Consider the following 16,332-nt stretch of genomic DNA (forward strand, 5'->3'; position numbering starts at 1 on the left):
AGAGCTGACCTCATAGTTGGCCTTCCCGACCATGATTGCTTCGATTCTAGAATATGCTCGTGCGTTCTTTGTGACCGGCGTACTCACGACGAGAATGTTCGGCATAGGGTTTGGACACACAATGTCGTCGGCTATCTCGGCCGGGATGATTTGCGCTGCCATCACCAGGGCGTGGGCCACCTTGATTTGGCTTACATTTTTGACGTTCAGGCCACCTCGAGGTCTAACGATGATTCTATAATGCTCCCTCGTTAGACAGGGGAGTCGCGATGCGACGGCGAGACGCTTCTTCACGCCAGCGAGAGTGCGGCGTCCTCCTGAGAAGCCGCCACGTTGTGCTGAACTTGCGTGCGCCGCTCACCTTACTTCGTATGAAATTGCTGTGTTGCTATCGCATTCATTGCGCAAGCAACAACGCACTTGTTGCTTGCGATTCGAAAGGGCCGTAGTCCATCCGGATTCAAGGCACTCTTCGGGGGTAATGTCCTCCCCTTCAACTACAATTTGCATAGACATCTTGTGGTAGAAAAATAACGGCCGTGCGGGACGAGAGTCCCTTCCGCAGCGTTTTCGCCGGGGAAGTAGGCTGGTGACCTAGCGGCGTTCGGCGTGGTCTGGCAGAAAAGCTCCAAAAATTCTGCAATAGGACCGCTCACCGAGAAAAGTCCGGTATCGGCGTAGTCCTCATAATAAACTGCGTGGAATGACGTAAAGTTCAGCCACAGGAACCACAAGTTTCCAGCCGAAAACATATGAAGTAGCAGGAGCCGATGTGTTCACCTCCGTACTAGTCGGCGCCCCCTGGCCGTCTCCTAAGAATAAGATAAAAAATATTAGGACAGGTAAAGTGTACGCGTGGTTTCGCCGTTTTATTACCGTTTGTTTTTCTTATTTCACAAAATTTGCAAAACAAAAATGGGAAGTGAGAGCGCATACATGTCTTTTCTTTAGACAACGTTCTTGTATTGTGCAAGTTTATAAGAGTAGTACCTCATCGCATGAAATTATTCTAGCGCATACAACCTAAATATTTTTTAGCGTATCCTTTCGTGACCCGCCGTGGTTGTTATTGGCTATGGTGTTGGGCTGCTAAGCATCAGGTCGAGGGATCGAATCCCGGCCACTGCGGCCGCATTTCGATGGGGGCGAAATGCGAAAACACCCGTGTACTTAGATTTAGGTGCACGTTAAAGATCCCCAGGTGGTCCAAATAAGTCCGTAGTCCACCACTATGACGTGCCTCATAATGAGATTATGATTTTGGCATCTAAAACGCCATATTTTAATTTTAATAACCTTTCGTTAGGGCTCTATGTAAGGAAGAGTCAGCAAAGTGTCAGAGGAGCAGCAATTCTTCAACACTTTCGGCGCCGCAGAGGGCCACACGGAATGCAAAAATGCCTTCAACAATCCATTCTAATCACTATCTACTGGCTGGAATATCTAAGTGGCTTTCTTTTACCATTATATAGAAAGAAGCATTGCAGCAAAGGAGCTAATCAACCTACCCCCCCCCCCCCCTCCCTAGCGCCTTCCTGTCTAAACATTAATGTTGTTCCATTTTCTGTTCTTTCGCGATTTTCGTTGACTATCACCAGACTCGCAATATGCCGAGTTCTTTACCGGGTTCCGTATTTCAAGGGATTGGAAGAGCTGCTCAAGCTCTTCAACTTGTTTTCAGTTAAAGGCACTAACCCACGGTAGAGGTTTTTGCAAACGTGCCGAAATTAAATAAAATGAGGTGCTGTGATATAATTAAAGAAACAATACTCGTAGAACAAATTATAAATCATCAAGCGAAGTACCAAATATTGTATTACTGAAATGATATCCATCAGTCGCAAAACATATTAACATTGATGTTTTTTGTATGAAACAGGCGTTTCGATATTATGGTGATTGCTATCCTAAACCTTGAAAGCATGAATACAACTATATTTCTTCGAAAGACCATGTCGGGAAGTCGATGTGCACAACCGCAAACAAAATAGTAGACTGCTGAAAGCGTGCACTGTTTCGAAAAACTAACGCAAAATTTCTGCACTTTCCCATCTAGTCCACACGTTGCAGCCAAATCTGAACTACCGTCGCGTGCTTCTCGTGCAATTCAACAATTTCTTATGTTTCACGATGAGCTATTTTTCCACATATTATTCCATTTTCTGGATAGACAGAAGTAGTAATGCGCCATAGTGTTATCTTTCTTAATCGCTCTGCGATAGACATGGGCACCCTCACAAGGGCCACCTTCACCCTCATATACACTCACACTCACATGGTGAGGTTATGGTGATGTGAAAGTTCGCCCTCGGGAAGATTATTGAAGATGAAGTGGGGGAGGGCGGACGCTGTCAGGTGAGGGCGAAGGAGGGTGTGGTAACAAAGTGAGTTTAAATGAGCAAAGGCGATTCATACTGTTGAATTACAGAAATGTCAATCAGATCTTATGCGTGGTGGGTCTAAAGCCTAATCTTTTGACGTGCGCTGGCATGAAGTATCTCTAGTCGAGATGCACCTGGAGGCCCACTTTAACTGATGAATGTAATGAATGGCGGTTCATATTAGCTGTAGCTAAACGTATAGCAAGTTGTAGCCACAGAAAGCGGCAGCGAAGCCGAGAGGAGTGACGACGGCGTTTGGGAGTCATTCCGGGAATATTATTTTAGCAGTGGAGGTGTATAAGCTCTTGATTGCGCCGCGTATGCGAAAAACTGCTTCTGGCGATGACGTCACCGCGCGTTGCCTAGCAACTACCTCGCAGGGTGGCGTGTGCTTCAACTCCTCTCCGTGCCATGCACATGTTGCCTTGACATCTCAAGCAAAAAAAATGAGCTCGGCAGGAAATAGGGCGGCCGCCCAAAGAGGAAGGCCCGATCTCGGCCTTCTGGGTCGGGCCGGGCTAGGTTGTTGCACGTGGCCAATCTGTTTGCCGACCACCTGCCGGTGGTCGGCACTCGGCATCGGGCCAACGTCGTGGCCGCCGTACGGGCCAACGACTTCCGCACGACGGTCACAACGCGGCTTGTCCACGGCCAGCATTCTTTTGCCGGCATGTATATGTATGCTTTTCTTTCCTTTTTTTACCCATGCACTGAGTGCTTTTCTTTTTCTTATGTCTATTTTTAAGGCCCCTGGAGGAGATACCAAATATTCTGCTTCTTCAACCGAGTTACCTTAACTGCAAACATTACATTCGGGATAAGTTACAAGTGCAGCAGCATTTGATTGAAAGTCGCACGAATTATTATATTTTTCATTAATCGCTTTAGGGCACATGTCGTAATAGCAGAATTAGAGGCCGTCAGCGCGCAAGACTTATTCAGTCGGAACCAGTTTTGTAACTTTAGCACCAATTTCGAGATATACGAAGTCAAAGTCAGCAAAATCAGCTGGTGTCCTGAATACTACCCTCGAGCATTACATATATTCGCAGAGCAGGAAGAAAGTACAGATGACACCAAGGGATTCTTGGCCCATACTTATATATTGAACTTATATTCTTATACGCATATATGTACTTATATATTTTCGCGTATATATTGAAACTGGTACTAGTTACAAAATTGGTTAACTGAATAGGCCCTGTATGTTAACATGTTCATTTCCATCATAGCAGCATGTGCGCTAAAGTTAATAATTAAAAAGATAATTGGCCCGACTTTGTCAATTAGCAACTTATGCACGTACCACTCCTTTAGAAAGTAATGTCCACGTGTTAAATGCAACCCAGATAAAGAAACGGATTGCTGGTATCTGAAACAAGAATTTAAAACAAATATATATATAGTTTTACATAAGAAAGGACACCCTGTATAATTCGCTATTTAATTCATGCAGACGTTTGTGTCTTTAAGCGCGCTATTAATGTAGAAGGCGAGCGCTTTGTAGACAAATTATTACTACAGTTGATTTTTGTTGACTTTTATTGAACTAGTTAGATACAAACACAACAGAAACTCAATCAATCAATTATGGGGTCTTACGTGCCAAAACCAGTTCTGATAATGAGGCACGCCGTAGTAGGGGACTCCGGAAATTTGGACCACCTGGGGTTCTGTAACGTGCACCTAAATCTAAGTACACGGGTGTTTTCGCATTTCGCCCCCATCGAAATGCGGCCGCCGTGGCCGGGATGCGATCCCGCGACCTCGTGCTCAGCAGCCCAACACCATAGCCACTGAGCAACCACGGCGGGTACAACAGAAACTGGAACACATTGTTGTGAAATGCTGTAATAGTTCGTTAGTGGTTGTGAGAAACATAAAATGGGAATGAATCAATGACAGTCTTGTATGTGTACTTGAAAATGTCCTTCCTTGAATTGCGCGTAAGCCCGTTTACAAGAGAACTCTGCAGCCAGGTCACTTGACTAATTCTGCTATGGTCACGCTCTGGTATGTGAAATACAGACATGTACTATACGTAAGTTTCAGAAATGGGACATGTATATCTATTGTTTGGGTGCTGAATATCGTACCGGATGCTTCGTGGCCTCTCAATAGCTCTTTAAGCATTGTACTTAATTGTGAACAGGTACTGACAGATACATTTTTCATGAAAAAACCTAAATACGCATTGTACATGCAAACACAGTCTCACATTATTTAGCCTCAAAGCAAGCGTCGCGAAAATCTGACGCTAGCGGGGCGAAATTCTCCTTTCTTCAAATTACTTTGTCACCACGACTGCAACGTAGATACATCGTGCGCTTGGCATATACAGGGTGTCCCAACTATCGCGCACCACGATTTAAAAATATGCAATTGCACCGTAGCTGGGTAAAACCAACGTAATGTTTGCCGTCGCTTAAAAATACTCATATTTTTTTTGCATTCTGCCTAATTACATGATTAGTCTTAATAGTTATAAACTACTCAAATATTATAATTAATGAAAAGTGTCAATGACAAAATTGTAGAGCAACATGAAAAACTCCTGATACGGGTTTCTGTTGCTCAATACCTGTTACATAAAAGTGTTTTTCCGAGCGTGAAAGAAGCCCGCGAATACACGCAAAATTGCTGCGCGACTCGCCGCTCGAGACACTTTGCGTGTATTCGGGGGCTTCTCTCACACTCGGAAAAACGCCTTTATGTAGAACGTATTGAGCAACAAAAACAGTTTCTCATGTTGCGCTACAATTTTCTCATTGACACTTTTCATCTAATTATAATATTTGAGTAGTTAATAATTATTTGAGACTAATTATGTAATTAGGCAGAATTCAAAAAAATAATATGAGTATGAGTTCAGCGGGGAGATAAAGCTCGGAGCCGCCGCAACGGCGGCAGAAGTCTCGTTGCCTCTATGGCGAGTACATGTTTCCTTGACATGGCACGACCAAATAAATCAGGACAGCCGAAGAAGCCGCTCATCTTAAAGCGCGTCGCGCGGCCGGGCAAGAATCTGCGCGTCGGCGGCGAGCCGATTCGGAATACCATGCCTAGCAGCACTTAGCAATTCCTAGCAAAACATAGCCAAGCCTAGTAAAACCTGGAAGAAAATAAGTCGTTCGCCAACTCCGCTGTTTACTCCAGCCTTGCACCACTAGTGCAAGCTGTCCACATTTTTTTTATTGCGCGAGCAATTATATTGACATTCCAAGCGCATTTATGCCGTCGCCGTTGCCGTGAGGTTCCGTATAAAGTGCAAGGGCAATAAAATCTTCACCGCGCGCCGATTTTATCGCCCATGCGGGTGAAAGCGTGAGAAGGTGAGTCAGCGATGGCGGCTCAATCTCGCCTGCAAGAATGAGAGGAAGGCGGGCAGGAATTGCACCGTTTTTGACCGTGCGCCAGGCACCGGTAAGAGGGGACGGAGGGGAGGGGGGCGGCGTTTTACTCCGGCTGCAGCTACATATGTGGCGGCTGCGCGTGGCCGTGCTGCCGTCCCTTGAGAGGGATCAGCGTTGGGGGCACAGTATAGGTGCGTCGGCGGCTTGTAGCTTTGTGCGTGCTGCGTGTTCTCGTCGCTCAGTTTGCATTGAAGCGACAGACCGCACGAAGTCACTTCGCTCGTTGCTACCGCGAGTTTCCTCATGCCAATGTTTTGACAGCGAGTGTCCGCGGCCATCGAGTGCGATGTGTCCGTGTTTTATTGCGATAGCAATTATATGGACACTTCAACCGGATTTCTGCCGTCGGCGTCGCCGTCGTCGTCGCCGTCAGGTTCCCTATAGATAAAATCTTCGCCGCGCGCCGTATGCCCGAGCGGAAGCGTGCGGGGACGCGCGCTATCACGGAGAGCGAACGCACTCATATCCCACGCGCAAGCAAGGAAGCAGGAAGCCAGCGCCGGAGGGAGCGGGGGGGGGGGGGGGGGCGCACTTCTCCTCTGCCAACAACCGCGCTCGTCGCTCGTCCGCACCGTCTCTTATCTCCACACGGCTCTGACCTTTATGCGCCGTGCATTCGCTGCTCAGTTTCCGTTGAAGCGATAGACCGCACGTACCTTCGCCCGCTGCGGCGTATGCTTGCTGCCAGCGTTTTGACAGTCGTTGTCTGCAGTCATTTAGTGTGATCTATTTGTGTTTGTTTGTGCGCGCTCACACCAAGCTTGTTCATTCAGTTAGTAATAGTCGGGCCACATTTTCCAACGCACGCTACACATGCAATGCTGCCCGGATCGGCAGTGCAGCGCTACAGGTGTGTCCCTTCGCACGCGCTGCCCACGGGAAGCGCTTCTCATCAACACCACCGTTTCACACGCTCCTTCTCGTGGTCATCGAGTCTATCTTCATGTCGGTCTACTTACGCCGCAGCACACCTGCTTACTTAATCAGCTCATGTTTACTACAATTCATATTGCTACCAAAGCCGCTCACCTTACTTCGTATGACATTGCTGTGTTGCTATCGCATTCATTGCTTCGCCCTTAGGGCGAAACTGTGACATTTTTTTTTGTGGGCACTGACACCATGATTGCCAATTTAGTTAGCAAGCGAACGTTTACAATTTAACACGGCTGATAAATGTACTATCCTTAGCTCGTACGGCTTTCTGCTAATTTAGTATCGCAATCGATGTTTTTTCTTTCGGGCGAAACTGCGTCCTTTTCATTTAAAACTAATCACCGCTGGTCAGCGCACCCCTTTATGCGAAGTAAACACCCTGAACCATCTTTTCTTGCTCTTATTATATGGCCAAAAATCATGTTCTAGGATTTTCGAGCATTGATAGCGTTCGTTCACATGTGAAGTAAAGGAAACATCAAAATGAAGAAAAAGCTCGCCGGTTATATAGCCAGAGGTCATCCACAGTAGAACGGAAACTTATTTCTTTTATTCTTAATCTCACTCATGGCAACGACAGTTGAGCGATTATATTTATAGTAAAAATTAAGCTGATGTGTTTCTACTCAACCTGCACAAAGACGAGCTGTTACACTGGTTTTCAAGGGACCACCACTGAATAGTTGAATACATTAACACGCGGTCGGTTAGTATATATTCATGAAATCCGAGAAACCTTCACATCCCCGTAACCAGCCTGACACATTGAGCTGGAAAAACACCATTAGCAGTGTATTAGAAACATGACAGCACTCAGCATATGCATTCAAGTTCCATCTAGTTTGCCATCCATACGGATGCATTGTAAAAACATTTTGCTCGGCTTGGTGCTCTTAACAAACGTACTTATTGCTGTAAAAATGCTCGCTTCAGCTTTTGAGTGTATTACTGTAGGTTTATTTAACAACCAGTGAAGTGTTGTTAGTTTGCCCACTGCCGATGTGCCACTACTGGGGCACGAATGGAAGACGGGGCCTCATGCTTGACAACAGCAGCATTAGTTCAGCTTTGAGAACGTGTTCGCATTTTACGTGGAATTTTACGTGGAATTTTACGTGGAGTTTACCATCGCCGTTGGATTGATTTACCCTCACTAAAACTACAACGAAACCTCTGAGTATGGTTACGTGGTGCTTGCGCGTCAATTGGAAAATCATATAGTGAGAAAGACGAGGCTGTAACAAAAATGTCACAGTTTCGCCCTAAGGGCGAAGCAATGAATGCGATAGCAACACAGCAATGTCATACGAAGTAAGGTGAGCGGCTTTGGTAGCAATATGAATTATCGTAAACATGGGCTGATTAAGTAAGCAGGTGTGCTGCGGCGTAAGTAGACCGACATGAAGAGAGACTCGATGACCTCGAGAAGGCGCGTGTGAAACGGTGCTGTTGATGAGAAGCGCTTCCCGTGGGCAGCGCGTGCGAAGGGACACACCTGTAGTGCTGCACTGCCGATCCGGGCAGCATTGCATGTGTAGCGTGCGTTAGAAAATGTGGCCCGACTACTACTAACTGAATGAACAAGCGTGGTGTGAGCACGCATAAACAAACATGAATAGATCACACTGAATGACTGCAGACAACGAATGTCAAAACGCTGGCAGCGAGCGCATACGCCGCCGCGGGCGAAGGTACGTGCGGTCTATCGCTTCAACGGAAACTGAGCCGCGAATGCACGGCGCATAAAGGTGAGAGCCGTGTGGAGATAAGAGACGGTGCGGGCGAGCGAGCGACGAGCGCGGTTGTTGGCAAGTGCGCCCCCCCCCCCCCCCCCGCGCTCCCTCCGGCGCTGGCTTCCCGCTTCCTTGCTTGCGCGTGGGTGATTGAGTGCGTTCGCTCTCCGTGGTAGCGCGCGCGTCCCCGCATGCTTCCGCTCGGGCATACGGCGCGCGGCGAAGATTTTATCTATAGGGAACCTCACGGCGACGACGACGGCGACGGCAGAAATCCGGTTGAAGTGTCCATATAATTGCTATCGCGATAAAAAAATTACACCATCTTCCCGTAGGGGAACCCTGAGTAGTATGCCAAGCAGCCATGGGGTCGACTCAAAGTAGTTTTATCAGCTGTATAAACTTAGACATGCAGCAGCACCAGCAACGCGCAGAACTGTTGTCGACGCCGTCACGTTTTGCCCGCATTCGCACCGAACGCGCGCGGCGTTGGTGACTGTTGCCGGTGCCTCTGGGGCGCCTACCGTCGCGCCTCTAACCTTTAAGCTGCTTCGCATTATCGCGTGCGGAGCCGCAGGTGTTGCCATTCGTTGCGCAATCCGGAGAGGAGAGGAGCGTCGGAGAGGAGAGGAGGAATGCCGAGAGGAGAGGAGATGAGACAAGGAGAGGAGAGGGAGGAGCGAGGAGAGGAAATGAGACAAGGAGAGGAGGGGGAGGAGGATGCGCATGCGCAGTAGGGGTGCGGACGCCGCACGGCGGATGGATGGATGGAGGGATCGAGGGAGCTATGGAGTGACATACGTTGCCCCGACCATAAGCTGCTTCGCATCTAAAAAGCGCTGCACGAGCTGCCAATCGGCTGGACATTTTGACACACCTGTATATATTCTGCTAATACATTCTTACTTTCCTTTGCGTATGCGTAATCCACCTACAGTTTTGTGCAGTATGAAAGCCCTACATACAACGACTCTCTTCTTGCCTTTCTCCATTTCTTCGGAATTTTGCACTACGGCGCTGCACTGCCACATGATGTAACGAGTGACAAGCTGTAAGCGAAATCTCATATTCGGACAAGGACGACATGTCGCGTACATCGGCGGTTGCAACTCCATATACGTAGTAATTTGCTGGTTTCTCGACTACATTTTCTTTCCTTCAGGATTGAACAGCAGCTTTAACGGGACCAGTACCGGGAATTCTAGATAAAATCGGGTAATAAACAGAATGAACGGAAGCCGTCCTGGCGGCGCACAATAATCTAGCAGAACAAGCCTTACCTTACTACTTATGCTGAATGGACTACTCAGCCATGAGCATGCCTGAACAGGCATGTATATATCCCGCCTAATACCTTTCCTTAACTAAAGCATGCGCCTACAGCCAGAAATGAAGTACTGAAAGACGATTCCCGCCCGAACCCCAAGCACGGACAAGGCAAACTATATGTATAGGCTGCAATGAGAAAGCGTCATTAAGTCCTTAAGAGAAGTGTCAGCTTTCGCCTGCGTCTTCAATTCCCTGCCGCCCCATTTACCCGAATGACATTCACAACCTGTTACACTGTCACTAGGGCCGTCGATGCAGACGGGGCCGTCAGTGTATAAATCTCGTAGGTCAGGTCAATCACTTGGGCCACGACGCAATAGGGGCGAATGTAACAGGATACCAGCTTTTTTCAGAGGCCCATGTGCCGAAAAGAGTGCCAGAGGAAGAGGAGAAATACGTGGAAGCCCACGCGCCGGAAAGAGTTCCAGAGGAAGCGGTGTGATAAGCCGAGGCCCACGGGGGATGCGGCGTGCTCTTTCGGCGGGGGCATTGATATCAGAAGCGTGTGACTAGGCTGATGGTGCATCGCTAGCAAGCAGAGTCGACTTGGAAGAGTGGGTAGCAGCCATACGTGAGATTCAAGGGCGAATAGCCCGCAGGGTCATGGCGCCAAGATGTCAAAAGCCAATGCCGAGTCCTAATCACGGTGTTGTTCCATGACGTACATAGCGAGCACGCTGGTACGCGCAATGCTGAGGCACTCGGTGAGTCCGTTTGTTTGCGGATGATAAGCGATTGTTAACACATGATGAGTGGTGCACGTCTCCAGCACATTATCAACACATTTGGCGAGAAAACTGAGGCAGAGATTTGTCAGGAGCAGTCGAGATGAACCGTGATGGAGGATAGCGTCGCGAAGAAGTCGGCAACCTCTGTGGAGCATCTCATAGGGAGCACCCACATGATAACGAAGTGAGTCGCATAATCAGTTACGACGGTAATCCATCGGTTGCGTAAGGTTGACATCGAAAAAGAGCCAAGGAGCTCCAGCCCCGCGGGAAAAAACGGCTTCGTGGGAATGTCGATCGGCTTCAGTAGGGTGGCTGGAAGCAACGATGGTTCCTGACGGTTCCTGAAAGCGTTGCAACGTATACTCGAACAGAATGGTGAAGGCTAGACCAGAAAGAAACGTCCATGGGCGTGGTCATCATCGCGAGTTACGCCCAAGTGGCCATCGGTGGGGGTGTCAGGAAGCTGCACGAACATGGCGCGGGCAATGCGTAGGTGTTCGAAAACGCATATAAGAAGTTAGGCGCCGTCGGGATGCAAGTTGCGCCAGTAAAACACATGGTATTTTATGACGAAAAGCGGAGGTGTAGGATACAAGTGTTGAGTGGCAAGGCGGTCGATGATAAACTGTAGGGAGGGACGCTGTTCACAACGCTGTTGAAGAGTGACGTAGAGAAAGTACTTAATGGACAGTACTCAGGCATCAGTGTCGTCGTCGGTGCAATTAGGCGGGCAAGTCATATGACGAGACAGGCAGACGGTGTCCTGGCGTAATCGCCTTCATTTGTATAGCACAGAAAATCAATATACTCTTAATCGCAACGCCCTGCGGCCAATGTGCCCCGTGGGCTCTTTGAGCGAGGGCAGCCAGCAGAAACTTGTCTTTAACGACAGATAAGTGGCAGCCAAAACGATAGGGACGAAATTTTGCGGCGACCGAAGCGATAGCATGCCATTCACATTCCGCTATTGAAAAATTGCACTTCGCTTCGGAGAAGAGCCGGCTAGCCTAAACAATGCCGTAGATGATGCCGGGCTGCTGTTGGGTAAGAATAGGCCCGGTGCCTCAGGCGTTCGCATCTGTCCAGATTTTCGTGTCGGCAACAGGTGAAACTGAGTCCAACGATATGGACTCATGAGCCTTGCTATGAGCAGCTAAATGGCTGTTGCATTTCCATGTCAACACAGAAAAGCAACGTTGTTCTGACAAAAGGGGTAGGGGGTCGCATTACGTCCACGAAGCTCTAATGAAGCATCAAAGCTGTGCCCAGAGTTCAAGGAAGCTTCGGACATTGTTTTAAGGATGGGAAAGCGGGAATTCTTTGACTGCGTGGAATTTTTAGGGATTAAGCTGTATTCGGGTAGCGTCGACGAGGTGGACAAGTACTTGAACGTTGTGGCGTCCGAATTGACATTCAGCACAGTTCAGCTGCAGGCCCACTTTTGGAAAAACGGAAAGAACAGTGAAAAAGCGTTGAAAACAGCATTCGACGGTGGGCGAAAAAACAATAACATCATAAATAGACTTAGTCATATGAACATTTTAAGACCTAGGAGATGAGCCTATTACCTGCGCTGAAGGGAAATGGAATTTCAGAGCAGACTATAAATTGGTAGAGGCCATCCGGCGTAACGAATGTGGTTTTCTCGCCCTTCTTCTCGTCAACAGCATCTAACATCATCCAGAGGGGAGGTCGATGGAACAGAAGCAACCGGCGCCGTGTAGAAACTGAATGGGTCATCGATGCATGGAATAGGGTACACGCCCCTCTTTGTAACTTTAGTAAGATGGCGATAATCGACACATACCTTAGAAGAGTTTTCCTTTTTATTGCCCATTACGACTGTGAGGACGAAAGAACTTTGTTTTTCCTTCATTTATTTTCATGCTTTCTCGTTCACTATGTCATCGCCGAGTCAGTTGGCAGTAGCGTATAAGCGCCTTGCCATTTACCTTGACGTCAGCTCCGCTGTTTGCGAGGCATGTCGTTGAAGCACGTCAAGTTCAAGCGGGGATATCGCTGTTACCTAGCCTGTATAGTTTCACTGTGAACAAAAGATACCCCTGACTCACGAGGATTGTTCCCTGTGCTAGTCGAATGGAAATCAACTCCGCCAAAAGTTATCCATCTAAAATTATGCGAAAATCTGATGCTCCTCGAGCGAACCAATTCTCAATATTAGCCCCCGTTTAGTTCCTTGTTAGTGACAATAAAAGGAGTCATGGTTGGTGAGCCGCTGCCCAAACACCCGGATGTCACTTATTCGACGTCTGCAATGACGTAATATTCCTAAAGCTTGACCTCAATGGTATTCGCGTGCCTCCTGTTAATAATACCAAAAAAGGAGAACATGACTTTGACGTTCTGACAGACTGAACTAGTGATTTTTTAAACAGTGCAAAGGTTAATTTTTGACGCATGCTATGGATGCAATTTATTTTAATTTTACCCAAATGTACTGCGATGCAATATGCTGAACTTCTCGGAGCACATTGGCGCCAATGACGCAGTCATTGCTTTTCCACTAGTTCCGTGAATTTATGAATACTTTGGAGGCCAAGTACTATCAACCATTTGAAACACGCTCAATTTGGCGGTGTGGTCACGTCAACAAGATGTAGTAGATCTGCATTTCAATACAAGAAAACCTGACAATTTCCCACTATGGAGACGAAAATAGCGACGTTGCTTCATATCCTGCGCGGGCTAGGAATTTTAAGATTACTAAATTAGGCCACTTTCAGAGATTGCTTCCCCTGTTGATGACAGCTTCCAAGTAACATACAAACGAAGAAATGCTTCCATGGTTTAGAAAAAAGTTGTAATTCTTTTTTAACTTTTGTAGAGCCATGTTACCTTACATTGAAGTCTCAACACCTACTGTTTATCTGCTATAAATGTGCTGACTCGCGTTAGTCTGCCTAAGTCAGTTGCGAAGAAAAATTGAAGCAGAGATAGCCCCTCCTGGTGTTATCTCTTAATCGACATGCAAGTAAACTTTAAAATATAGTTCCACATCGCTATATCAAGAAAGCTTTATCACATTTATACATGTACTGCAGTGTGATTACCGTTTCATTACGTGTTTCATTACGATGTTTTGTACAATCAGGTGTATTGTGTGCAAAATTTCTGATCTCTTGTCTTTATTTACGAAGTCATAAAACGTCTCTGTTTATTTTTCAGGGTCAACGAGGCCATGAAAAATTTGGAAGCATTTGCTAAGGCGTTCAAATGTTCACTTGGCTCCCATATGTATTCAAACAAAACCTGCTCTTGGTTGTGAAGGGGACTGAGATGACCACAGCATGAATAAACCGTTTTGAAAAGTTAAATAAATAAATACTATCGAATACGCAAGGCTTATAGCTTAGTGAGTTCTTGCTCCTTCTTGGTACCTTGACACCAATTCACTAGAATCGCAAATGCTATCAGATAATTTTAGCGCCACCGGCTTTGCACGGCACTGCTTAAAGCATATAGGTGCTTTCGTGCTTACTTCATTTGCCCATATATGCAGCTTAGTGATGGGACATGTAGCCTCGCAGGCTATTCTTTGGCAAAAAAAAAAAAACCGGCAGATCCCACGCCCTGTGGGAATCGATGTTATGCGAAGCATTGTGCAGGGAGCTTACCAAGTTAACGAAACGACCATGAGAGCACCAAGACATACGAGGCTCTTTCATGACCTAAATGACACGCATGACATGACTTTCATGTCATGAGTCCTCAGGAGTCCCTTGTGCTACACCTAAGAGACCTTCGCGCGAAAGCCTTAGCCTCATGACTATGACTTCCACCTCATACTTTAGTGTTTCCTTCACTGAGTACCCACGTCAGAACCCATTTCAGTCGCTTTTGAGTGTTAATCTTTTTTCGCTGAGTCATTGGCATTTTCGCCGAGTCATGCTCACGACTATGACTTCTACCATCATGCTTTAGTGTTTCCTTCACTTAGTACCCACGTCAGAACCCATTTCAGTGGCTTTTGAGTGCTAATCTTTTTTGCTGGGTCATTGTCATGACATTTATTGCATGACCTATCACTTATGTTCGTCATACACTCCTGTCATACTATACCAATTTTGTTACCTACCAAGTTAACGAAACGACCATGAGAGCACCAAGACGTAGGCGGCTGTTTCATGACCTACACGACACGCATGTCTTGACTTTCATGTTATGACATATCATTTATGTCCGTCATATACTCTCGTCATAGTATGCCAATTTTGGTACATACCAAGTTAACGAAACGGCCATGAGAGCACAAAGTCGTAGGCGGCTAGATAGACAGATAGATACTGTCAAAGTAGCAAATGTTCGCTAAGAAATTCTTCGCATTTAAAACTCGAACGCCTATATTGCTCTGTATTGCTACAAACCGCAAGATTCATAAATCACAACGGAGGTATTGGTTAAGTGCTGCACTAGCGGGTGGTGGTCAGGTGCTGCTCCTGTGAGGCAGAGTTTTTTTTTACATAGTGGGATATCCTTATTTAATAGCACCTAGATTAGTAGAGCCCCATCAGGCCTCAACCTTGCTTTTTCAGCTGTTTCAGATACCAATTTAAGCTTTAAAATGTAGTGACCTGGAGAAGAATCCGAAATGCCGACCATGAATCAGAAACAGATTGATGCACTTCTAGTAAATGCCACAACCTAATCCACAACTACGTGTTTTTTACGATAAATACAGAAAAATAGGTACCAAGACGTATTGTAACACGAAAACACAATATATAAAATACTATTCACTCTATGCCTAATGGAAATAATAAAACTACTAGAATTGAAGTTATTGTAATCATTCAAAACATCATTGAGCACCTTAGTCGAAAAAGTATGCGAAGACTGGATCATTATGCAAAATAGAAAGGTAATGTTCTACAGTCTACCACAGGAACGATAATTCTTGATCGGCAGTGAGCTCCTCAAATCTTCTTTCCAGCATACGCTTATATATGCACAATACTCAGATGGACCTTGATCATAAGCTCAAATACCGAAGAAAAAATCTGAAAGCACACATTGCAGGTGCAGCCAAGTTACTTCTTGACGCTTACTGCTATTCTTCTAAAGGAGAGAGCACAATCATGATATTGTACTTGTACTGTCAATTGGGCAGAAACTTGGAGTTTAGCAAAGCATTTTTTGAGTTTAAGAACCACGCAACGTGTAATGAAACAAAGTATGTTAGGCATAACGTTAGGACATAGAAGACAGTGGTGCGGATTAGACACCAAACCAAGGTATCCGATATTTTCATTGACATTAAGAAGTCGAGCTTGGCCGCCACATAAGGCGTAGGGCACAGAATCAGGTGTCTGTTAGAATTACAGAATGGGTACGAAGAGAAGGGAAGCCCAGAGCGATAAGGCATTAACAGAAGTTATGGTAGGTAGGTAGGTAGTAAACTTTATTGATGTCCTGAAGTAGTCACCCCCCGTTTTCAAGGAGGGAGGACCGCGGGCCGCTCCCACGTCGGGACGGGAACGCCAAGCCTCACCGCCGCATCGTGGGCCTTCTAGACTGCCTTGAGTTGATGGAACCAGTCATGACTCTTGATCAGTAAATAAAAGGTGTCTTGCGATATCCCTTGATTCGTGTGGTGCTGTAAAGAGGGCGAGAAAGAAAGGGGAAGAAAGACAAGGAGGTTAGCCAGTGTAAATATCGACTTGCTACCCTGTACTGGGGAAAGGGGTAAAGGGAATAAAAGGTGATAGAAGGTGATAGAAGAAACAAAAAAAAATCGAAGAAAGAAAATTCGCGCAATGACGCGACCCTACGGGGCACTCCCGGAGCATAT

At 46.5% G+C, this 16,332-nt stretch overlaps 1 protein-coding gene across 2 annotated transcripts in view; it reads left to right on the forward strand.

Moving 5' to 3' along the window:
* The window catches only part of LOC119433754 (neprilysin-1-like), a 293,006-nt gene extending 279,133 nt beyond the window's left edge, over positions 1-13,873 (forward strand). For both annotated transcript variants that reach the window (XM_049659299.1, XM_049659297.1), the window contains exon 12: positions 13,710-13,873. In XM_049659299.1, coding sequence (XP_049515256.1) covers positions 13,710-13,809 — 100 coding nt within the window. In that variant the 3' untranslated portion in view covers positions 13,810-13,873. The remainder of the gene's footprint in view (positions 1-13,709) is intronic.
* The last annotated feature ends 2,459 nt before the right edge of the window (positions 13,874-16,332 follow it).

Source organism: Dermacentor silvarum, chromosome 11 (assembly GCF_013339745.2).
Source record: "Dermacentor silvarum isolate Dsil-2018 chromosome 11, BIME_Dsil_1.4, whole genome shotgun sequence".
Classification (NCBI taxonomy): Eukaryota; Metazoa; Arthropoda; class Arachnida; order Ixodida; family Ixodidae; genus Dermacentor; species Dermacentor silvarum.